The 27,026-nt window shown below is 38.3% G+C and overlaps 1 protein-coding gene across 5 annotated transcripts in view; it reads right to left on the reverse strand.

Annotated features, from left to right (window-relative positions):
- HERC2 (HECT and RLD domain containing E3 ubiquitin protein ligase 2) overlaps window positions 1–27,026 on the reverse strand; it is a 230,127-nt gene that overhangs the window by 148,398 nt on the left and 54,703 nt on the right. For all 5 annotated transcript variants that reach the window (XM_060302596.2, XM_030840360.2, XM_060302595.2 and 2 more), the window contains exons 16-20: window positions 23,318–23,511; window positions 17,763–17,963; window positions 13,742–13,970; window positions 13,512–13,636; window positions 3,423–3,601 (exon numbers count right to left, since the gene is read on the reverse strand). In XM_060302596.2, the coding sequence (XP_060158579.1) occupies window positions 3,423–3,601; window positions 13,512–13,636; window positions 13,742–13,970; window positions 17,763–17,963; window positions 23,318–23,511 (928 nt within the window). The remainder of the gene's footprint in view (window positions 1–3,422; window positions 3,602–13,511; window positions 13,637–13,741; window positions 13,971–17,762; window positions 17,964–23,317; window positions 23,512–27,026) is intronic.

Below are 27,026 nucleotides of genomic sequence, written 5' to 3' on the forward strand. Positions count from 1 at the left end.
CTGAAGTCAGTGAGAAAGCAGATTTTAGAGGGCACAGGGAACACCAGATAAGACCCTGCCACCCAGGGACAGTCTTGGCGCCAGGTGAACAAGGTCTGATCCGTGATACTGAAGACAGAAGGAAGGAAGTTAGTGAAATTAAAGAGCCGAAGCAGATGGGCTTCCCGGGTGGCGCAGTGGTTGGGAGTCCGCCTGCCGGTTCGTGCCCCGGTCCGGGAGGATCCCACATGCCGCGGAGCGGCTGGACCCGTGAGCCATGGCCGCTGAGCCTGCGCGTCCAGAGCCTGTGCTCCGCAACGGGAGAGGCCACAGCAGTGAGAGGCCCGCGTACCGCCAAAAAAAAAAAAAAAAAAAGAGCCGAAGCAGAGCCTGGAACTTCTGTCAGTGTAGCTCCACCACAGCAGCCCCAACCCAGCCAGAAGGGTGAGAGCCAGCGGCTGACAGCTGGCACTGTCACTGGGGAGGCGAGTCTGGAGCCTCTGCACAACACCAGGCCACGGAAGAGGATTCTGCTCCACTTCTTTGATTTCTAACGTAACAGCAGGTTTGAGGAGAACCTCTGTCAATCGCACCAGCCCCCAGCGTTCATCCACTACAGCAGTGGAGTGAGGACAGGAGCAGAAGACACACATCAACTCACGTCCACAGAGTTGAGAAGAAAGAGCAGTAGGGACCCCTGGCTTGTGCTCAGCACTCCCAGCCACACAAAACCAGGTGGATGCTCAGGGCCTCACCTGTGGTCCACCTCACCTTTCTGCTCCACGACCTGATAACCTGACCTGATAACCATATCACAATAGAAGAAAAGGTCTGGAATCTGGGTTTTATGCCATACATGATGGAGCAAAAGACAGTAATAAAATACAATACAAATGTTAACTTATTTCCCTAATACAAAATTCAGAATCATAATCAAAGTGTGTAATTCTGATAGAGTTCATTAATTTAAACATCTTCACAGCTCTCTATTGCCAAATATAAATGGTTTTCTGTGGTTCTTCGCCAGCATAAGAGTTACTCTGAAATCTGTTTCATGGCTTACTTTTGGGAAGCTGCAGTTTCTCCAACCTGTCTTCCAAAGAATAAAATATAGGAAATGTCTCCAAAATCTCCAAAATGTAACTCTTTAGACTATTTTTCAACAACTGCATCAGTCAAGAGGTATTTAGACTCCATACACTGAGTCTCCTTTAGTCACAGACACTTAAGGTAAGAAATAAATGTTAAAGTTTATCTCTGCAAGGGGAGGGGCACATCATCTATGCTTATGAAAGGACCCTGGAGCATAGGCATTCTGTTAGTGAGAGGGCTGTACATGCATTTTTCTTTTTCTATTTTCCAAAAATTTTTAAGGTACTATTTACTCCATGTTTCAGTTTTTGTTTTGTATTTTCCAAACAGGTACATTTTCATTATAAATCTGCTGTGGAGCCAACTCCTCCCTGCATGCCAAAGGAACCAAAAGTAAAGAGGAAGGTTCAGAAGACAATGTGCGAGGATGGGCTAGAGAGCACTGTCCAACGGAAAAGTACTGCCAGGGAGTCACATGTGTACTTTAAAATGTCTACCAGTCACATAAATAAAGATAAAAAGAACATGTAAAATCAGTATTAATAATGTACTTATCCCCATATATTTAAAATATTATCATTTCAACATAAAACCAATAAGAAAAAGCATTGAGATATTTATATTAGTTTTTTGAAGACACAAAGTCTTCAAAAGCCACTGTGTATTTTGTACGTACAGCACATCTCAATTCAGATAACTAAATTTTCACTGCAAATACTTGATCTGCACTGAAGTCTCATAAAAATGCAGAGCTGAAAAGGTAAATTCATATGGCCAAGTTATTCCAAACATAATTACAAGTTTTCTAATAGCTGAATCTAATAGCTGAATGTCTAAGTTTTTTAATTTTAATTTTAATAAAAAATAAAAACTCAGTGACTCAGCTACACTGAACACCCACAGGCAAACGTGGCAAATGATTGCCAGACTGAACAGCACAGGGGTAGGTAGGCTAAGATGGACAGGTCTCTACACACCAAGGGAACAAGTAGTCTGAACAAGCAGGAGAGCTGGCCCCTCATGGGAACAGTAACCTAAGACAGGACTGAGGTCAGAGAACCCAGCACTGGCTCTCTGCCAGTGACACCAGCGGGCCCAGACACAGCCTCCTCGGCAAAGGAAGGGGCAGTCAAGAACACGGAAAATCACATCTTGAGATACTGCTTTTGCTTTAAAACTTCTCCAGAGACCTTTACCTTTTCACTCCAAAACACTCAATGTTCATTTTCTCACTTGACCCTCGATTAACTCTGCAAGATAAACACTGCTCTTGCTGCTACTGCCACAGTTACCATGCTGGGCAGGTGTCAGTGGCCAGCTTTAGACAAGCAGGCGCAACTGCAATTTTCTAGGAACAATTCCCAAGCTCTTGTCACTGCCACAGCTGCACTGACTTAATTCACTTTATTTCAGACTGTTATAGTGAAGATCAGAATGCGTGAATACTGATTTTAAAAATCATCACCACATTATAAAAAATAGGAAACAAGGGGTTTTTTATTAGCATTTACTAAAATATATGTCAGGAACTAGCTCTAAAACTTCCTCTTTTAAAAGCCCAGCAAATTCTGGTGTTTCCAGGTGTGAAGGGCAGGCCACCCCACGCCAGTACACCGCCCACCAATGCCCTGGACTTAGGTACCTAAGCCAACCCACCAGGCCCTCTTTCCTCTCTGTATAAACAATAAACCAGGAGCCAGGTTTACACAGAGCGGAGCTGTGTTACATAAAGGAGCAATAATTTTTCCTTGTCTAACAAATGCCTTTCAGAAACCACCCAGCTTTTTTGCTCTTTCTGAAGGACACCGCAACGCAGGCTGACATTCTTTAGCAAACAGTGACTGACTACTTCAGCCCTTACCAAGGTGAGTCTCTGCGTATATTCTGACTCTGACTGATTCTTACCTCCTTCTGATCAGTCCTTTGACAATAACGCTCACCATTCTTTTACTTACTTCAGCTTTTGAAAGTTGTCTTAGAAACTAATAGATATAATTCTATGATATATAGAATGAGGCAAGGACACAACCAGTTTAAAAAAAAAATCTTACCATGATGATTTTCACTTGTATCTACCTGCTTACTAACGAGGCTAAGAACCTCATCCTAGGTTTATCACACACTCCAATTTTCTCTTGTGTGAAAACTTTTAGAATCTCCAGTTCTACTTCATACATTCTAACCTCTCCTCTCACCTACATTTAAGAATCTGCTCTAAAGTCTATCCTAGGTAATTTTCAAAGTACTTCATCAACAACTAAACACATTTTTGAGACCCTAGTACTCGATCTCACTATCTTAATATGAAAACCAATAATCCTCCTAATTAAAATATGTCTAATGCTATTTACCTAAGAAGCTGTTGTATGAGCTGAACCAGAGGCAAGCACTGTTTTCCAGAAGATTCATAGATTCCCGTATTAATAAGATCTTTATCCAGTGGAGTCCTACTTCTATGAAATGTCGAGGCATTCGCTTCCTGTTCATCAATTTCTTTTTCCTTCTGGGCTTCTTTTTTGGCTTCAATATCCTGTAATTCATGAAACAGAAAGTGGTTACCAGTTATCTCAGTAGCAGGTATGAAGGCACCATGGGCTGAGCCCTGATCCCACAGCCTAGCTGTGTGCTGACTCACACACCTGGTGACAGTGGCCCACACCCACCCACTGGAAATCACGCCACTCAGTTGCTCAGTTTCTAAACAGACGATTTGTCCTACAAACCCCGTGTCCAGGCTGCCAGTGCTAATGGTCTCCAGCGTCCTTCTGTGAAGTTCCTAAAACCTTTACCCCTGCTTCTGGCTCTCACAACACCCAATGTGATCACCTAGGCAGAGTCTACCTGCTTTGTAAACATGAAGCAATAACCTACAGAATGGGAGGATACATTACCAAATCTTGTATCTGATGTAAGACATACAAATAAAGAAAGAATTCTGACAACTCAACAATTAAAAGATAAATGACCCAATTTTAAAATAAACAAAAAATCTGAACAGACACATCTTCAAAGAAGATATACAAATGGCTAATGAACACATGAAAAGATGCTCAACCTCATTAGTCATCAGGGAAATTCACATCTCCTAGGACAGTATAATAAAAAAGATGAACAGTAGCAAGCATTTGCAAAGATACAGAGAAACTGGAACTGTCATACATTGCTACTGGAAATGTAAAATGGTACAGCCACTTAAGAAAACAGTCTGGCTATACCTCGAAACATTAAACATAGAGTTACCGTAAAACTCAGCAACTCCACTCCAAGGCATACGCCCATAAGAAATAAAAACGTATGTCCACACAAAAACCTATGCACAGATGTTTATAACGGCATTATTCATAGTAACTTAAAAGAGAGAACAACCTAAATGTCCATCAGCTGATGAATTAAACAAAATGTGCTGTATCCATACAACAGAATATTGTTTAGCGATTTTAAAAAGTTAAGTACGACATGAATGATACAACTTGGCTGAACTTTGAAAACACTATGTTAAGTGTAAAGCACCAGACACAAAAGGCCACATACTGTACAAATCCACTTATATGAAATGTCCAGAACAGGGACATCTTTAGAAACAGAAAGTAGATTAGCGGTTGTCAACGGCTGGGAGGAGTGGGGGATGTGGAGTGACTGTTAAGGGGCACAGGGTTTCTTTTTGGAGTGAAAGTGTTCTGAAATTAGATAGTGGTGATGGTGGTTGCACAACTCTGTGAATATACAAAAAAAAAAATCACTAAATCATACACTTTAAGAGACTGAATTTTACAGTAGATGAATTAGATCTCAATAATGTTATTATTTTAAAAAAACTTTTAAAGGAGGTATCTTTTGCCAGTCAAATGCAACCAATATTCCTGAGGACCTATTATACACTAAGCATTGTTCTAGTAATCAAATTTACTGTGAAAAAGCACACAAGTTCTTTCCTACTGGGCTTTATTTTCTAATGGCAAAAGCCAGAACAAGTCTAAACACAAAGTCTTCCCCATTCTGAGGGGTGTGGGGACAAGGACCATGTCTAAGGGGCTAGACTGGAACTGTGCCACCTACTCTTCAGAATAAGAAGGACACAGACCAGACAGCTTGAAAATGTGCATGCTTTTGACCCAATTTCATTTCTAGAACTTCTTCCTAATAATCATTCTTATACCCAATGACTTATAATCTTCAAGAATGTAATTAAAAATTATTTATAATAGTAAAACTATCTAAAACCTAAATGGTCAACAATAGGAAATTGTTTTAAAAAAAAAAAAAGTGATTCCCTTTCCATATGACAGACTTCCCCAAAGCAACAGAACAAATGGGCATCGCAGAATATTCAACACAAAAGACATGGCAACCTTATGAGTGGAAAAGATACAAACCACTGAGACCAGTTCTGGCATCATAATTAGTATTGTTAGTAAACATTTGCATTTTTGAAAGCCTGGAAGACCATACATGAAAAACATTAACAATGGTTATTCCTAAATGATGAGGGTTTTTCTGTTTATGCCTTTCTGTAGCTTCAAAACATTTTTGTTTTAAAACAAATGGCCTTTTGGCTATTTTTTCAGACATCTTAATTATTGTCATAGGGATCACAATCTGCATACTCTATAGCCCACCTCCCCCTCTCAAGGTACCACTCTCCAGCAGGACGCAAAGAATAACATATGCTAACTAAATTAACAGGTTCTAAAAATACTGCTTGGGGGGACTTCCCTGGCAGTCCAGTGGCTAAGACTCCGCGCTTCCACTGCAGGGGGGTGCGGGATGGATCCCTGGTTGGGAAACTGAGGTCCCGCATGCTGCACGGTGCAGCCAAAAAATGTTTCAAAGTAATAAAAATAAATATAAAAAATAAAAATACTGCTTGGGTCTGGCCCACATGTGAACTGCCTCTGCCTGTTCGCTGTCATTGCTCCCATCAGGTGAACTATTACACTGAGCCACACAGAGCACAGGAAGAAAAGGAAGAGGTTTGGAGTCAGCAAACCTGTCATTCACTAGTCATGACACCTTAGCAAATCGCTAAACTTCTGTGGTATCTATGTCCACGCTTATAAAATGGAATTTTAAGACAACTTTTTCCACTCAATGTGAAAAACAATTCACATTTCCTGGCAAGAAAAGAAAAATTTACACATAGGAAAACTTTCTCTGTCCTTTGGCCTCCTCTCTGCCCCCTACGGTACATTGTTTACCTGCATTATGCATCGATCAGCCTTCCCTATCAGCAAAAATACCTGCTCAATCATAAACAGCAACATTCTCCTAGCATCAACAAGACAAAACCCTCAAAGAAAACCCTCCTTCTTCCTCTTGTAAGAGGCCATGATGATGCTTAGATCTGGATTGTGTAAACTGTCAATAACACATCATTTAACGTACAGCCCTCTGTCTCAAAAAACTTACATAACTGAGCCTTGACTTGTAAGGAACGCAATAATTCTCAGAGCTTTCTGAGATTCTGTTCCTGGGTTATAATCCTCAATTTGGCTTGAATAAAATTTTCTATCTCTTTCTTAGATCGACTGATTAATTTTTTGTCAACATCAACATGGCTCACAAGGTTAAAAAAAAATGAAAGGAAACTACACAGCACAGTATCTGGAAAATAACAAGGTACACAAAGAATGATACTTGCAACTAAAATCATTACATTTATGATTTCCTCTAATTTTTTTCAATTTAATCAAAGTAGGTATATTTTCAAAAACATTTTTAATACACTCACTTCATCCAGTTTTATCAGTGTAAGTTTTTAAATTGAAAACTATTATGACAATGAAGGCAACAAAAGAAGCTATGAATGGCCAATAAGCACATACAAATTAACACCCCACCCTACCTGCAGAATAGCTAAAGCTTTTAAAAAGACTGACACGTCTCATGTTGATAAGGTCAAGAAACGGCTAGAACTCTCATACACGCTGGTTCAGATGTAAATGGCACAACCACCCTGGGAAACTGTAAACACACACCCACCCTAGAACCCTGCAAATTCTAATTCAAACTATTTACCCAAAAGGAAAAACTCGTGTTCACAATCATCGAATGTCTATCAACAGGAGAAGGGATATACCAACAGTGCCATAATCACACAATGGGGCACTCCTCAACAGCAAAAACAAAGTGACACTACAGAAGCCTCTTAGATAGCCTCATCGACCAAACAGCAGGCAGCAGAAGCAAGGAGAACTACAATCCTGCAACCTGCAGAACAAAAACCACAATCACAGAAAGATAGATGAAATGAAAAGGCAGAGGACTATGTCCCAGATGAAGTAACAAGATAAAACCCCAGAAAACCAACTAAATGAAGTGGAGCTAGGCAATCTTCCAGAAAAAAAATTCAGAATAATGAGAGTGAAGATGATCCTGGACCTCGGAAAAAGAATGGAGGCAACTAGAGAGAAGATGAAAGAAATGTTTAACAAAGACCTAGAAGAATTAAAGAACAAACAGAGATGAACAATACAATAACTGACATGAAAAATACACTAAAAGCACTCAATAGCAGAATAACTGAGGCAGAAGAATGGATAAGTGACCTGGAAGACAGAATGGTGGAAATCACTGTCATGGAACAGAATAAAGAAAAAAGAATGAAAAGGAATGAAGACAACCTAAGAGATCTCTGGGACAACATTAAACGTACCAACATTCGCATTACAGGGGTCCCAGAAGGAGAAGAGAAAGAGAAAGGGCTGGAGAAAATATCTGAAGAGATTACAGTCGAAAACTTCCCAAACATGGGAAAGGAAACAGCCACCCAAGTCCAGGAAGCGCAGAGAGTCCCAGGCAGGAAAAACCCAAGGAGAAACATGCCAAGACACATAATCAAATTCACAAAAATTAAAGACAAAGAGGGTCTTCCCTGGTGGTGCAGTGGTTAAGAATCCGCCTGCAGATTCAGGGGACACGGGTTTGATCCCTGGGCTGGGAAGATCCCACATGCTGCGGAGCAACTAAGCCCATGCGCCACAACTACTGAGCCTGTGCTCTGGAGCTGGCAAGCCACAACTACCGAGCCCACAAGCCACAACTCTTGAAGCCTGAACACCTAGAGCCCATGATCCACAACAAGAGAAGCCACCACAATGAGAAGCCTGTGCACCGCAATAAAGAGTAACCCCCCCTTGCCACAACCAGAGAAAGCCTGCGCACAGCAATGAAGACCCAACGCAGCCAAAAATAAATTAATTTTTTTAAAAAGACAAAGAAAAATTATTAAAAGCAACAACGGAAAAACAACAAATAATATACAAGGGAACTCCCATAAGGTTAACAGCTGGTTTCTAAGCAGAAACTCTGCAAGCCAGAGGGAGTGGAAGATATATTTAAAGTGATGAAAGGGAAGAACCTACAACCAAGATTGCTCTACCCGGCAAGGATCTCATTCAGATTCAACAGAGAAATCAAAAGCTTTACAGACAAGCAAAAGCTAAGAGAATTCAGCACCACCAAACGAGCTCTAAAACAAATTCTAAAGAACTTCTCTAAGTGGGAAACACAAGAGAAGAAAAGGACCTACAAAAACAAACCCAAAACAATTAAGAAAATGGTAATACAAACATACATATCGATAACTGCCTTAAATGTGAATGGATTAAGTGCTCCAACCAAAAGACACAGACCGGCTGAATGGATATGAAAACAAGACCCATATATATGCTGTCTACAAGACACCCACTTCAGACCTAGGGACACATACAGACTGAAAGTGAGGAGATGGAAAAAGATATTCCATGCAAATGGAAACCAAAAGAAAGCTGGAGTAGCAATACTCATATCAGATAAAATAGACTTTAAAATAAAGAATGTTACAAGAGACAAGGAAGGATACTACATAATGATCAAGGGATCAATCTAAGAAGAAAATGTAACAATTATAAATATATATGCACCCAACATAGGAGCACCTCAATACATAAGGCAAATACTAACAGCTGTAAGAGGAAATCGACAGTAACACAATAATAGTGGGGGACTCTAACATCTCACTTACACCAATGGGCAGATCATCCGGACAGAAAATTAATAAGGAAACACAAGCTTTAAATGACACAATAGACCAGATAGATTTAACTGATATTTATGGGACATTCCATCAGAAAACAGCAGATTACACTTTCTTCTCAAGTGCACATGGAACATTCTCCAGGACAGATCACATCTTGGGTCACAAATCAAGCCTCAGTAAATTTAAGAAAATTGAAATCATATTAAGCATCTTTTCCAACCACAACACTATGAGATTAGAAATAAATTACAGGGGAAAAAACGTAAAAAACACAAACACATGGAGGCTAAACAATATGATACTAAATAACCAAGAGATAACTGAAGAAGTCAAAGAGGAAATAAAAAAATACCTAGAGACAAATGACAATGAAAACACGACGGTCCAAAGGCTATGGAATGCAGCAAAAGCATTTCTAAGAGGGAAGTTTATAGCAATACAATCCTACCTAAAGAAACAAGAAAAATCTCAAATAAACAATCTAACCTTACACCTAAAGGAACTAGAGAAAGAAGAACAAAACCCAAAGTTAGCAGAAGAAAAGAAATCATGAAGATCAGGGCAGAAATAAATAGAAACAAAGAAAACAACAGCAAAGACCAATAAAACTAAAAGGTGGTTCTTTGAGAAAATAAAAAAAATTGATAAACCTTTAGCCAGACTCACCAAGAAAAAGAGAGAGAGGACTCAAATCAATAAAATGAGAAATGAAAAAGGAGAAGTTACAACAGCCACCACAGCAATACAAAGCATCATAAGAGACTACGACAAGCAACTATATGCCAGTAAAATGAACAACCTCGAAGAAACGGACAAATTCTTAGAAAAGTATAACATTCCAAGACTGAACCAGGAAGAAATAGAAAATATGAACAGACCAATCACAAGTAATGAAATTGAAACTGTGATTAAAAATCTTCCAACAAACGGAAGTCCAGGACCAGATGGCTTCACAGATGAATTCTATCAAACATTTAGAGAAGAGCTAACACCCATCCTTCTCATCAAACTCTTCCAAAAAATTGCAGACGAAGGAACACTCCCAAACGCATTCTACAAGGCCACCATCACCGTGATACCAAAACCAGACAAAGATATGACAAAAAAAGAAAATTACAGACCACTATCACTGGTGAATATGAATGTGAAAATCTGCAACAAAATACTATCAAACAGAATCCAACAAGACATTAAAAGGATAATACAGGGCTTCCCTGGTGGCACAGTGGTTGAGAGTCCATCTGCCAATGCAGGGGACACAGGTTCGTGCCCCGGTCCGGGAAGATCCCACATGCCATGGAGTGGCTAGGCCCGTGTGCCATGGCCGCTGAGCCTGTGCGTCCGGAGCCTGTGCTCCGCAACGGGAGAGACCACAACAGTGAGAGGCCCGCATACCGCAAAAAAAAAAAAAAAAAAAAAGGATCATACACCATCATCAAGTGGGATTTATCCAAGGGATGCAAGCATTCTTCAATATACACAAATCAATCAATGTGATAAACCATATTAACAAAGTGAAGAATAAAAACCATACGATCATCTCAAAAGATGCAGAAAAAGCTTTTGACAAAATTCAACACCCATTTATGCTAAAAACCCTCCAGAAACTGGGCATAGAGGGAACCTACTTCAACATAATATGTGTAAGTCCATATACGACAAACCCACAGCAAACATCATTTTCAACGGTGAAAAACTGAAAGCATTTCCTCTAAGATCAGGAATAAGACAAGGATATCCACTCTCACCATTATTATTCAACATAGTTTTGGAAGTCTTGCATTCCTATACACTTAACAACGAAAGATCAGAAAGACAAATTAAGGAAACAATCCCATTCACCAGAGCAACAAAAACAATAAAATACCTAGGAATAAACTTACCTAAGGAGGTAAAATACCTGTACTCAGAAAACTGTGAGACACTGATGAAAAAAATCAAAGATGACACAGATGGTGAGATACACCATGTTCTGGGATTCAAAGAATCAATATTGTGAACATGACTATACTACCCAAAGCGATCTACAGATTCAATGCAATCCCTATCAAATTACCAGTGGCGTTTTTTACAGAACTAGAACAAAGTATCTTAAAATTTGTATTGAGACACAAAAGACCCCGAGTAGCCAAAGCAATCTTGAGGAAAAAAAAAAAATGGAGTTGGAGGAATCAGACTCCCTGATTTTAAGACTATATTATAAAGCTACAGTAATCAAGACCATATGGTACTGGCACAAAAACAGAAATATAGATCAATGGAACAGGAGAGAAAGCCCTGAGATAAACCCACGCACCAATGGTCAACTAAGCTACGACAAAGGAGGCAAGAATATAAAATGGAGAAAAGACAGTCTCTTCAATAAGTGGTGCTGGGAAAACTGGACAGCTACATGTAAAAGAATGAAATTAGAACACTCCCTACCACCATACACAAAAATAAACTCAAAATGGATTAAAGACCTAAATGTGAGACCAGACACTATAAAACTCTTAGAGGAAAAAAAACATAGGAAGAACACTCTTTGACATAAACACAGCAAGATCATTTTTGACCCACCTCCTAGAGTAACGGAATTAAAACAAAAGTAAACAAATGGGGGCTTCCCTGATGGCGCAGTGGTTGACAGTCTGCCTGCCACTGCAGGGGGCGCAGGTTCGTGCCCCGGTCCGGGAGGATCCCACAGGCCACAGAGCGGCTGGCCCCGTGAGCCATGGCCGCTGGGCCTGTGTGTCTGGAGCCTGTGCTCCGCAATGGGAGAGGCCACAGTGGTGAGAGGCCCGTACCACAAAAAAAAAAAAAAAAAGTAAACAAATGGGACCTAATGAAACTTAAAAGCTTTTGCACAGCAAAGGAAACCATAAACAAGACCAAAAGACAACCCTCAGAATGGGAGAAAATATTTGCAAACAAATCAACTGACAAAGGATTAATCTCCAAAATATACAAACAGCTCATGCAGCTCAATAACAAAAAAACAAACGACCCAATCCAAAAATGGGCAGAAGACCTAAATAGACATTTCTCCGAAGAAGACATACAGATGGCCAAGAAGCACATGAAAAGCTGCTCCACATCACTAATTATTAGAGAAATGCAAATCAAAACTGCAATGAGGTATCACCTCACACCAGTTAGAATGGGCCTCATCAGAAAATCCACAAACAATAAATGCTGGAGAGGGTGTGGAGAAAAGGGTACCCTCTTGCACTGTTGGTGGGAATGTAAATTGATACAGCCATTATGGAGAACAGTATGGAGGGTCCTTAAAAAACTAAAAATAGAACTACCATATGACCCAGCAATCCCACTACTAGGCATATACCCTGAGGAAACCATAATTCAGAAAGACACATGCACCCCAATGTTCATTGCAGCACTATTTACAATAGCCAGGTCATGGAAGCAACCTAAGTGTCCATCGACAGACAAATGGATAAAGAAGATGTGGTACATATACACAACGGAATGTTACTCAGCCATAAAAAGGAACGAAATTGGGTCATTTGTAGAGACATGGATGGACCTAGAGACTGTCATACAGAGTGAAGTAAGTCAGAAAGAGAAAAACAAATATCGTATATTAACACATATATGTGGAATCTGGAAAAATAGTACAGATGAACTGGTTTGCAAGGCAGAAATAGAGACACAGATGTAGAGAACAAACGTATGGACACCAAGGGGGGAAGGCGGGGGGGCGGGTGGTGGTGGTGGGATGAATTGGGAGATTGGGGTTGACGTACATACACTAATATGCATAAAATAGATAACTAATGAGAACCTGTTGTATATCACAGGGAACTCCACTTTGCTGTACAGTAGAAACTAACGCAACATTGTAAAACAACTATATCCCAATTAAAAAAAATAATAATACGAAAAGAAATAAATAGTTCCTTAGGAAAAAAAAAAGGCAAAAAAACAACATAACACTACATCCAACACAGGTGAATCTGAAAATCATTATCAAGGCAACATAAAGCTGACACAAATGAGTATATACTGTATGATTCCATTTATGGGACAATCAAAACTGGCAAAATTAACATCATCTGGGGGAGGCAAGAAAGTGTCCTAACTTCAAACACAAAGGGGCACAAAGGCACTTTCCAGGGTGATGGAAGTGATTTATATTATGATTGGGGTACCTGTCAAATTCATTTAAATAGACATTTAAAATGGGTACATTTTATCATACTTAATAATAACTCAATATTTTATTAAACTAGTAAAAAAATTTAATTACAGAAATATTTGGCTGTTACTAAAAGCTTTGTGTTTCAAGGTTTTTTTTAAATAATTCTGGCAAAGTGTCAGTCTCAGCTCACTGGGGAGTAAAATCACCTCCATCAGTGTGCACGCGCGCGCGCGCACACACACACACACACACACACACACACACACACTCCTAGGACCATACCTGGATTTCTGCAGTAATGGCTGCATTTAAGGCTGATTCTAAGCCTCCATCAGCCATCAAGCTGCCCACAAGAAGATCAATCATGAATCGACGACCTGGACTTACGTTAACTTCATTGCCTGAAACTGGAAAAGGTAAAGTGTTTTTCCCAATGTGAGGCAAGCACCATCCCCTCTGGCACCCCCTCCTGGGCCAACCCCACCCGACCCCTGCTCCTAGCCCCAGCCCACCTGCACAGGGCAGGAGAGCAGAGAGTGCCCGGGCCCGCTCCTCAGCAGTTGGCAGCAGCACTGACCACCCGCTCTGCAACACAGCCTGGGCGGCCGCCTGCACAGTACTCAACACGCCCGCACTGCTGGCCAGGGTCACCACCGTCTGCTTCAGGCTGTTGAGGAGGACGCTGCCCAGACCTAAACCAAGGAATTCTGGGTCAACCTGGTGACTGATGGCAGCATGCAACTGAAAGGAGAAAAACAATTTTCACTTAGAAGCCCTAAAAACAAATGCTTTCCAAATCTTATTAAAGATGGAATAATACCTCAAACTGAGTTTTACTCAAATAATAAAGGTAAAACTTCCAGTATAGGTATTTTTTTTAACCATACTAAAAATTTTTCACCTATAGTAGTTGAGAATCCATGGTAAGGTATTCTATAAAAGGAATTTTTTAAACCCAACTCTGAGTATGTATGTGGAAAAGATCAACAAAGAGGTTGAACCCTGTGGAAACAGCAACCTCTACCCCACCCCCAAGCACCCAAACCAAACACAGAAATAGTGAATATAACTAAAAACTATTAAAAGAGTAGACAGCCAAGCTGAGGGTATACAAGGAAAAGTATACAAGGGAAAGTTCTGGTTTAGCTCTTGAGACACACACAGCAGCAGCCAAGGGGTTCTGGGCTCAGAGAGCAGATCAAAGCCTTCTGAGACACAAAATGCTCAGGACAGCCCGCTGAACCTGAGCTTCCTGTCAGCCAGCCAGGGCCTGAGGGCAACATACTACCCACACAAGGCTTTGGGCACAAAGAGACCCCACAGTGAATCAGAGACCTGGCCTGCCCTGTGAGCAGATGTGAAATCAAATTTATACCAATCATCTAGGTATGGATATCACACGTCAAGAACTGAACACCAAAACTCATCAAGAGCCCAAGGAACTCAATGGAACCTCACAGACACAAGTACAAAACTGCCCTCTGAGGACATCTCCACAGCCAAGGGCAAAGGGACACTCCACAAACCCTCCCCTAAGGGTGGCCTCATAGTCAAAAAGGACAAGCCATACTAGGTCACCACAAAGAAGTGTCACAGACAGGGTAAGAGGCAAAACGCATGTCCCAACAGATTTTAGCAATTTAAAAAACTGGAATGAATCCATAAAATAAGTAAATGTTCTTAGAGATCAAGGAAGGAACAGAAGCCAGAAGATGAGAATATAATGAGCAAATAAAAGCCCTGGAAAACACCAAAAATATAAATTCTGAAAATGAAAAAAACAGCTACAGGAATAAACACCTCAAGGCAGAGGAGTGAAGAGCCTGGGCCCCAGGTTCCAGCCCTAAACCTTTGTGCACTGGGTACCCAACCTGGGCAACATTCCTGAACTTCGTGCCTCCCCAGCTGTTCAATACAGATGGAGGGTCCCACCTCCCAGAGGGCTGGTAAGGGGATTTGATGATTCAATCAATATGTGTAAAGCAGTGCTCACATAAATTTTTTAAATAAACAGACAATTCAACAATATGGAACATTCAGCTAAATGATTCGTGAATTGAAAGAAGAGTGCTGAGTAAACCACCCAGAAAGCAGAACACAAAGATTAAAAAGTGAGCATTAAAAAGGATAAACAGATTTTAAAATATCAAAGAAGTTGTGATACTTGGGAAAATAAAATGAGAAAGTTCAACATGCATTTAGTAGGACTTTTCCAAGGGGAAAGGTAGAAAAAAAGAAGAGAGCAATTCCAATGGTAAATAGTGAAGACTTTTCAAAACTTAACAAAGGTAAGTAATCTCAGATTGAACAAGAATCATAATCTCAAATTATATATACCAGAATAAATCCTGACCTAGATATAATGTATTAAAATATAAAACAAAGACAAAAACCTAAAAGGCTACCAAAGAGAAAGACAAATTAGCTACAAAGAAACAACAATTGCACTAATATAAGATTTCTCAGGCTTTCCTGGTGGCACAGTGGTTGAGAGTCCACCTGCCAATGCAGGGGACACAGGTTCGTGCCCCAGTCCGGGAGGATCCCACATGCCGCAGAGCGGCTGGGCCCGTGAGCCATGGCCGCTGGGCCTGCGCGTCCACAGCCTGTGCTCCGCAGCGGGAGAGTCCACAACAGTGAGAGGCCCGCGTACCGCAAAAAAAAAAAAAAAAAGATTTCTCATTGGCAAAAATAAAGGTCAAAAGACGGCAGAACATCTTCAAAGTGCTTATAAAATTACATATAACCTAAAGAGCTAAGCCCCATTAAATTATCTTAAGAGGTGTTAAAGGGACCCAAGTTTTCAGAGGTTGTAACTCACAGACCTTAAGGAAGAAATTTACTGAAGGAGGTACCCAGGAGGGAGGTGATGTAAGTAACAATGACAAAACAAATTGGTTTAAAAAAAAAAAAAAAAAAAGGACTATATGCCTGAGTATGTCCTCTTAAAAAATGATTATGATAATAATTGAAGGAAAGTTTAAAAATAATTACTACATTTCACCAATCCTAAGAGGTATTTTCTTTCACATCTTAACTCTAAAATCAGAATGTATCTTACACATTGCAATTTGGAGCGCTTTTCTTTTTAGCAGCACACACAAAAAAACAGTGTGCCTTGGAGTCAATGTAACAACAGACTATTGAACAATTCAAATACTGAAGATAGAAAGGGGAGTTTAGGTTTAATGCACCCTATAACCCCTATATTTTTCAGGAAGAGAAGTACTGATTAACTTAACACTGTGGAATTAACAAATATTTAATTTTTTTGTAACATGATTAATGTCCAGAAATCAAAATTTCAAAACTTAGGAACAATTAAAGGGATTTGAAAGGAAAAAACTTTTTTAGAAATTTGTTCAAAAGATAATAAAATGATGAACAAACTTACGCCAAGACTGAATTCAAATACATTAGTAATCACAATAATTGTAAAAGATTAAATCCACATAGTGAATAAAGACTCTCAAGTTGTATTCTTTTTAAGAACTGAGCTTTATGAGTCAATTTTTTAAAAGACACAACTAAAACAAAGACCTCGACAGACAGAACAAAGCAGTGGAAAAACAGATGGCATGAGGCAAATATGGACCAAATGAAATAGAGCCTAGAACATGTACAGGGTCTTTCTCCACAGCACCGACCAGAGCAGCAATGTCACTAGGAGACCATGGGAAGCAACAAAAAACTGGGCGGATCCATGACTAGGATACTACACCACAGATGCCCTGCTAAATGAGTTCCTACAGAAGACTTCTGGCGAAGGGAGATACTCTCCAAATTTCTGCTAATTCCATTTTGCAACTAAACATTACATTCAGTTCTGTGCTTTCTGGAAGCCAAGACAAAAAAGTGGAGGGAACAGAAGGGGTACATGATGGGTCACACAGCAACCCTCGCATTATAAAGGGGGAAAATTACTTTGGTGAGAAAAACTGTTCTCTTAACATTAAGTCACAGGGTTTTATGACAAAGAAAAACACGACGATCAAAGATTTTAGCTACAGTTCTACTTGGAAAAAAAATTTTTGTAGCTTTTCTTCTTCTGACATTTAAACTTAACCTTCCCCCTGAGGAAGCGGAGGTACCCGTGGAGGACACAGAGCTTCCTGAATGGGGCTCCCCTCTCAGTCCAGAGGAGAGGCTGGCGACCACCTCCAGCTGATCTCCCAGTCACCTACCGTCTCACCCAGTCACCTACCGTCTCACCCAGTCACCTCTCCACACGCAGCAACAGGAAATTCAAGACCGACTCCCTGATGAATGCCAACAAGCTGAATTTAGCAGTAATAACGCAGTCCATATATGCTCTTACCTGCATGCAGATACTGACTTCCAGGGTAAGCACAAAATAACTAGACTGAATTTTTTAAGCCTCATACACATTACACTCCATCATAATCTGACTTTAAAACACTTTAAAATTTTCATTAGCAGTTTATTCAACAGGCTAAACCCCATACCCTTTAATATGCATAAACATCATTACAAACACATAAGACACTTACAAAATGAGGGAAAGGAAAATACCTGAAGTCGCAGAAGATTCAGTGTTGCCACAGCCATACACTCTTTCTCTTGGGGTGGGGGCCAGTCAGCAGTGCCATCCATCCCCTCACTCACTTGCCGCAGTAGGAGGTCTAACTGCTCAAAAGTCATTGAGCAGATGTCCACCACAAAAGGGACACGGAGGCCAATGGACCACTCAGAACAAGATGACCAAGCAAAACTCTATGGAAGAAACACAAGAACCTAAAATGAATCTACACATTCACCGATCAGCCTGTTCCACACGAGAGATTCACCATTATGAATGACGAAGGTGCCCTAAGTTACTACTCATTCATCCCTCTGATTGTCCCAAATGCACAAGCACCTTCAGTTATCTAACTCACATGCTACCAGTTTCCAATTTTCTCTCATTTCACTACCCCATCTCATTTGCCACAAATAAACAGGTAAAAAGTTTTTCAAAAATCTTTTCACTACCAAAATTAAGCAACTCAATAAGCTAAAATTAAACACTAAAAGCTATTCAACTAACCCCCAAAAAAGTCAGGAAACAATAAAGAAACAAAAAGGTGAGAGCAAACAAAAAACAAATAAACAATGGTAGACATTAAATTTAAATGGGTCTGAACATAAAAACAAACAGAGATCATCAGGATGTAGGAAAACAGAAACTAACTATACAGTATCTACAAGAAATCTACCTTAAATATAAAGATAAAATTGGCTTAGTAAAGGGATGGAAAGTGGCTTATTAATATCAGACAAAGTAGACTTCAGACGAAGGAAATTACCAGGACTAAAGAGGGACATTATATAATGATAAAAGGCTCAATTCACAAAGAAACAGAACAATAATGAATGTATATGCCCCTAACAACAGAACCATAAAACACATGAAAGTAAAATCTGAGAGAAATGAAAGAGTAACAGATAAATCCACAAATGTAGTTGAAGATATCAAAACTACCCTCCTAATAACAGACAGAACAAGCAGACAGAAAATTAGTAAGGATTTAAAAGAAATGAACAAAACCATCAATGAACGAGATAAAAATGACACTTATAAAAACACTTCACCCAAAGAGTTAAAATGCACAAAATTTTCAAGGATGCAAGGAACATTCACCATGATAAACCATATTTAAGACATAAAATAATTTTAACTATTTAAAAGAACTGAAATCATATAGAGTATGATCTCATAACATAATAAAATTAAGCTGAAAACCAAGAACAGAAACTAGAGATCAATAAGAATAAATCAGATGTATATAACTGGAAAAATCTCCAAGCACTTAGAAATTAAACAACAGGTTTCTACATTCCAATTAAAGTAGTAAAATACTGATTCTAAGTAGCCTGCAAAGAGTTATGTAGTATACAGTAATTCCTAGAGCAACCGCAAAAATAGAAACCTATAAAAAGAAATAGTCAAATTCAAAATAAATAAAGGTAAATGAAATACTAAAATAAATGTTCATTTATCCCCCAAAAAGACAAAAGAAGCAAAATAGAGGAACAAATAATAGAAAACAGACAAACAAAAAAGCCAAACAATAAAATGGAAGACCTTTATCTATACATGTCAATTACAGTAAATGTAAATGATCTAAATACACCAATTAAAAGACAGATTGACAACAATAAAAAAAAATGCAACTATACATAGCATCCAAGAAGTTCACTATACAGATAATGAGATAGGTGGGTTAAAAGTTAAAGATATAAATTTAACAAAACATGGACAGGACTTGTATGCTGAAAACACTGATAAATGAAATCAAGAAGATGCAAATAAATGTTTAGACATAACATTTTAATAGATTAGAAGACTCAATGTAGCAAAGATGTCAATTCTCCACAAACTGATAACAGGTTGAACACAATCCCTACCAAAATCTAAGCAAGATATTTTTGCAAATGTAGACAAGATTATTCTAAATTTTAACGGAAAGGCAAAGGGACTAAAATATAGACTTCTTAAATTTTTTTCAAATACATGGAAAAGTTATAGTACTCAAACACTAATTAAATGAAAATAAAACTGGAGTACCTACATTAAAATCAGACAAGAGACTTCAGAGCAAGGAAAAGCAGGGATAAAGTGGGAACACTGAACAACAATTAAAGGGTCAATTCACCAAGACAACCGAACAATCCAAAATGCGTATGCATCAAACAAAAGAGTTTCAAAATACGTAAGACAAAAATTGATAAACCCATCCTAAAATTCATGTGGAATCTCAAGGTACCCCAAATAACAAAAGGAATATTGAAAAGGAATAACGAAGTTGGAAAAAAGACTCAATTCCTAATTCAAAACTCACTACAAAGCTACAGTAATCAAAACGGTGTGGGTCTGGCATAAAGACACACTTACAGACCAACGGAATAGAATAGAGTCCATAAATAAACCCTTGCCTATATGGTCAAATGATTTCGACAAGTGCCAAGACCATTCAATAGGGAAAGAACAATGTTTTCTATAAACGGTGCTGGGAAAACTGCAAAAGAATCTATTTGATCCTTATCTTACACCATATATGACAATAAAGTCAAAATGGATCAGAGACCTAAATATTAGACCTAAAACTATGAAGCTATTAGGAAAAAAGACTGGAAAACCTACATGACCATGGATTTCTCAGATATGTATGACACCAAAAGCACAGACAACAGAAGAAAAACTAAAACTTTTGTGCATAAAAGAACACTATCAACAGAATAAAAAGAAAACCACAGAATGGGGAAAAAACAGTTGTAAATCATATACCTGATAAGGGATTAATACCCACAATATAACAAGAACTGTTACAATTCAAAAAAAAAAAATCTAATTCAAAAATGGGCAAAGAACTTGAATACATTTCTCCAAAAAAGACACACAAGCACATGAAAAGATACTCAACATCTTTCCCATTTGGGAAGTGCAAATCAAAACCACAATGTGATACCACTTCATACCCACTGGGATGGCCTTAAAAAAAACAAGAAAAAGGAAAATAACCAGTGTTGACAAGGATGTGGAAAAATTGAAACCCTTGTGTGTATCTGGTGGGAATGTAAAAATCATGCAGCTGTTGTGGAAAAACAGTAAGGCAGTTCCACAAAGATTTAAACAGAGTTATCATAATGATCCAGCAATTCCAATCCTAGATATATACTGAAAAAAACCGAAAGCAGGGACTCAAACAGATACTTCTACACTAATATTCATAGCTGTATTATTCACAATAGCCAAGAGATAAACCACCCATGTGTCCACTGAAGGAGGAATGGATGAACAAAATGTGGGAGTTACATATTTTTATTATTAAGCCTTAAAAAAAAAATTCTGATACATGCTACAACATGAATCAATGTTGAAAATATTATGCTAAGTGAAATAAGCCAGACACAAATGGTCAAATATTATGTGATTCCACTTATATGAGATACCTTGAATAGACAAATTCATAGAGACAGAAAGTAAATTTCAGGTCACCAGGGGCTAGGGGAGGAGAAATGGAGAGTTACTGTTTAATGGGTACAGAGTTTCTGTTTGAGATGATGAAAAGGTTCTGGAGATGGATAGTAGTGATGGTAACACAATGCTGTGAATATACTTAACATCACTGTATGTTTTACCCTAATTTTTTTAATGATCAAAAGCATTAAAAAAAAAAAAAAAACTGACAGAACCAAAAAGAGAAATGGACAAATCCACAATTATTCTTGGAGATACCAACACCACCCTCCCCAAAGGAAGACAGAACAAACAGACAGAAAATCAGCAAGGATCTAGAAAAACTGAATAATACCATCAATGAACTAGATCTAATTGACATTTATAGAACACTTCACCCAATAATGGCAAAATATATCAACAGCAAAATACTCTTTTTAAGCACACATGCAGAACATTCACTAAGAGAACACAGCCTGAGATATAAAACAAACCTCATTCTGAGATATAAAACAAAGCTCAAATCTATAAGAATTGAAATCATATAGAGTTTATTCTCTAACCACAATGGAATTAAACTAGAAACCAGTAACAAAAAGATAACAGAATGATCTCCAAACACTTTGAAACTAAACAACACACTTAATCCATAGGTCAAAGAGCAATCCACAAAGGAAATCAGAAAATATTTTGAACTGAACAAAAATGAAAATAATCAAGATTTGTGGGTGCAATTAAAGCACTGCTTAGAGGAAAATTTATAGCATCAAGCACTTATCTATTACAAAAGAAGAAATGTCTAAAGTCAACAACCTAAGCTTCCTCTTGAAGAAACTAAGAAAACAGTAAAGTGATGCCAAGCAAGCTGAAGAATGAAAAAAGGGACAAGAGGAGAAACCAATGAAATTGAAAGCAAAAGAACAAGGGGAAAATTAATGAAACCAAAAGCTAGTTCTTTGAAGAGAGCAACAAAATGGATAAACATCTAGCAAAACTGGCAAAGAGAAAAGACTCAAATTACCCATATCAGGAATGAAAGAAGGGATATCACTGCAGACCCAAAGACTTCAAAAGGTCAATAAGAGAACACTAATAAGGAAAACTTTATACATAAAAACTGGGTAACTTAGATGAAATTGAACAATACCTTGAGTGCCACAAACCAGGAACACTCACCCAAGAGGAAACACTCTGAATAATTCTATATTAAAGAAATTGAATTTGTGGTTAAAAATCTTTTGAGAAAGAAATCCCCAGGCTCCTATGGATTCATAGAAAAGCATTTAAAGAAGAAATGACACTAATTCTACACAACTCATTCCAGAAAATAGAAGAGGATGGAACACTTGCCTACACTTTTTATGAGGCCAGTTTTATCCGGATAAAAAGTCAGACAAGAAAGCACTAAAAAAACCACAAACTAGTATCTCTGAAGAGTCCTGACAGAAAAATCCTCAACAATGTATTAAGCAAATCAAATCCCACAATACAAAAAAAGAATAATACACCATGACCAGGTGGGGATTATCTCAAAAATACAAGGTTTGGTCAATATTTGAAAATCAGTCAATGTATTCCACTATATAAGCAGACTAAAGAAGGAAAACGTGGTCATATCATGTGAGAATAAAAAGCATCTGACAAAGTTTAACATCACTCAGGATTTTAAAAAAAGAAAAACTTGAAAAAAGTAGGAGTTAAAGGAAACGTCCTTAATTTAATAAGGCATCTACCAAAAACAAACAAACAAAAAAACATACAGCTAACATCACAGTTAATGGTGAAAGACTGAATGCCTTCCCCCTACAATCAGGAACAAGACAAGGATGCACCCCCTCCCTGCTCTTACTCAACATCATATTGGAAGTCCTGGCCAGTGCAATAAGGCAAGGAAAAGAAAGAAAAGGCATACGTATTGTAAAATAAAACTGTCTCTATGTCCAGACAACAGAACTGTTTCTGAAGAAAACCGCAAGGAATCACAGCGAAGCTCCTAGAACTAATAAATGAGTTTAGTACAACTACAGGATATAAGGACTAAACACACAAGTCAATGGTACTTCTACATACTAGCAATGAACACTGGGAAACCAAAATTCTACAAAATGCCAAGCCATCTACTCAGTACCTGGGCAGGTCCGCAGGCAATCCCAACTATGTGTTTGGTATCCAGTCCTGGCAGCGCAGCAGGTTCTGGCTTGGTCACACGCAAGGTGTCAAAGTGCTGGCACTGGTCATTGCTCCCCCAGCTGTGGACCTCACTGTCCTCAGTCAGGGCCAGGCAGTGGGTGGAGCCTGCAGCTACATCAATCACCTTCTTCCCTGGGAGGAAAGAGGGATGCAGATACAGGTTCACGCCTATGACTTCTGTTGCAATAAAGATATTTACTTTAGGCCACTCAGGTCAGAAGGCATTTAATGTCAACTTCTAAAGGATAATTCATTGCTTTAATATTATTCACAATTCATCTGCCTTGTGTACATTACTAAAACCCCTGTTGTGTTTTACTAGCTACAACTTATTAAGCCCTACAGCCTGCAAATAAAATAATTCTAGGGTATGAAAAGGATCTGTTCATTTTTCTCATCCATTCAGATTTTCATTCAGAAAAAGACAAGTGTACTTTTAATTAACTACTAGATCACATTCTCCTGTCCCAATGTATAACCAAGTGCACTCTTTTTAAAAAAGACTCTTGTGTTTTTAGAGCAGTTTTAGGCTCACAGTAAAACCGAGGAGAAGGCAGAGATTTCCCATATACTCCCTACCCCAAAAGATGTTTAGCCTCCCATTATTAATTTTTTTACACATGGCTGTCCAGTTGTTCCAACATCATTTGTTGAAATGACGATCTTTGCTCCATTGTATTGCCTTTGCTCCTCTGGTCAAAGATCAGTTAAGTACATTTATGTGGATCTATTTCCGAGCTCTCTCTTCTGTTCCAAAGATCTATTAGTTCATACTTTAGCCAATACCATACTGTCCTGATCACTGTAGCTTTACAGTTAAGTCTTGAAGTTGGGCAGTATCAGTCTTCCCACTCATTCTTCTCCTTTAATATTGTGTTGGTTATTCTGGGTCTTTCACCTCTCCACACAAACATTAGACTCAGTTTTTTGATATCCATAAAATAAATTGCTGGGATTTTGATTGGGATTGCATTGAATCTATTGATCAAGTTGGAAAGAACTGACATCTTGGCAATATTCAGTATTCCTATCAATGAACATAGAATATCTTTCCATTTATAAAGTTCTTTGATTTCATTCATCAGTTTTGTAGTTTTCCTCATATAGATCTCACACATATTTTGTTAGACTTATACCTATGTATTTCATTCTTTGGATGCTAATACAAATGGTATTGTGTATTTAATTTCAATTCCATTTTTTTGCTGCTTGTATATAAGAAAACAATTAACTTTGGCATATTAACCATCTTGCAACCATCTTGCAACCTTGTTAGTTCCAGGAGGGTTTTTGGGTCAATTCTTTCAAATTTTCCACATAAACAATCATGTCATTTGTGAACAAAGACAGTTTTATTTCTTCCTTCTCAATCTGTATAGCTTTTATTTCCTTTTCTTGTCTTACTGTATTAGCTAAAATTTCCAGTATAATTTTGAAAAGGAATGGTGAGACAGGACATCCTTTCCTTGTATCTGATCTTAGTGGAAAGGCTTTGAGTTTCTCACCATTAAGTATGACATTAGCTGTAGGATTTTTATAGATTGTCTTTATCAAGTTGAGGAAGTCTCCTTTATTCCTAGTTTACTGAAAGTTTTTTTTAATCATGAATGGGTGCTGGATTTTGTCAAAAGCTTTGTCTGCACCTATTGATATGATCATGTGATTTTTCTTCTTTCATCTGTCAATTTGATGGATTACATTAACTGATTTTTTTTTAACACTGAACCAGCCTTTCATAGTGTCTGAGTGTGTGTGTGTCTGTGTGTGTCTGTGTGTGTCTGTGTGTGCATATGCATTTTCTTTATATGCCATCCATCAACGGACAATTTGGTTGTATCCATGTCTTAGCTATTGTGAATAATGCTGCAATGAACATGGGGATGCAGATAATTTTTCAAGTTAGTGTTTCTGATACCCAGAATTGGAATGTCTGGATCACATGGTATTTCTATTTTTATTTTTTGAGGACCCTCCATACTGTCTTCCAGAGTGGCTCCACCAATTTACAGTCCCACCAACAGTGCACAAAGGTTCCCTTTTCTCTACATCCTTGCCAACTCTTGTTATTTCTTGTCTTTTTGATAACAGACATTTTAAGAGGTATGAGGTGATATCTCACTGTTTTTAAATGTATTTCACTGATGATTAGTGATGCTGAACATCTTTTCATGTACCTGTTGGCCATCGTTATGTCTTCTTTGGAAAAAATGACTATTCAGATCCTCTGCCCATTTTTTAATCAGATCATTTGGGTTTTTTTGCTGTTGAGTTGTACGAGTTCTTTATATATTTTGGATATTAACTCCTTAACAAATATATGACCTACAAATATTTCCTCCCATTTCATATGTTGTCTTTTCATTTCTCTGATGGCTTCCTTTGCTGTACAAAAAGATTACTGATTTTAGATCTTTCTTCTTTTCTAATATATACATTCGATGTTATAAATTTCTGTCTAAGCTTTCACTGCATCCCACAAATCTTGAAAAGCTGTATTTCCATTTTCATTTAGTTCAAAATATTTTAAAATTTCTCTTGTGATTTCTTCTTTGACCTATGTGTTATTTGGAAGTATACTGTTTTATCTCTATGTATTTTGGGATTTTCCAGCTAATTTTCTGTTATTGATTTCTAGTCATTTCCTTTGTGGTCTGAGAGGAGACACTGTTTGACTTCTCTTCTTTTAAATTTGTTAAGGCGTGTTTTATGGCCCAGGCTGGGTCTATCTTGGTGAAAGTCAAAATACACTCTTCAGTGAGAAAGTTTTCTAAAACAAAATCTATTTCTCTCCGAAGTTAAATGATGTAAGTGTAAAATATATTTTTTCTATTTAAATAGTGTTAGCAAAGTACTGTATTTTTGCTTATTAGTAAATCTAACATGACCAAGACAAGGGGTGTTTTCAGACATGTCAACATAAAAAATAATTCAGCTGAAAGAACTCTACTACAGTAAGAGAAACAATTCTATCCAAAGAGCCTATTTTAAGAACTACCAAATGACTGTATGTATCAACAGTCACTTAAATACTCTCACAGTGCACTAACTCTGTATCTAATTAATGTTGCTGAGGAAGTTGATTTCCTCCACTAAATGAAAGGAATATAAACAAGAAGGCAAATAAAATTCAAATACATCTCCATAATAAACAACCAATTGTATTACTCTGTAACTTATCTCAGATGCTTAGAAAATAATAAACACCAGAGGAGCACACAAAACTTCTAATCACCGAAGTGTTAACATGCTTTAAAATAAAAATGCTGGGGAAAGGAACCCGCAAGTCCCAATTAAAAGGCTCACTTCCAAACTCCCCTGACAAAAAAGCAAAAACATAAAGGAGAATCCAGCGCAGCAATCCAACAAACTTCATCCCTTGTGTCAAATGCAGCCCAAGGACCGTTTCTGTGAATAAAGGTGTATCGGAACACAGGCGCATTTGTTTTCATATTGTCTATGGCTGCTTTGGGGCTACAACAGCAGGACTGAGTAGTTAGGAGAGACAGCACAAGGCCCTCAAACCTAAAATTACACATAGAATCTGGTCCATTAAAAAATAGCCTGCCCACCCCCTGTAGTGTAGAGATAAAGCACTACAGGCCCCACCTGGTACACTTATCACCAACCTCTCCCATACTTTACAAGGC

This window comes from Globicephala melas, chromosome 7 (genome assembly GCF_963455315.2).
Source record: "Globicephala melas chromosome 7, mGloMel1.2, whole genome shotgun sequence".
NCBI classification, from domain to species: Eukaryota; Metazoa; Chordata; class Mammalia; order Artiodactyla; family Delphinidae; genus Globicephala; species Globicephala melas.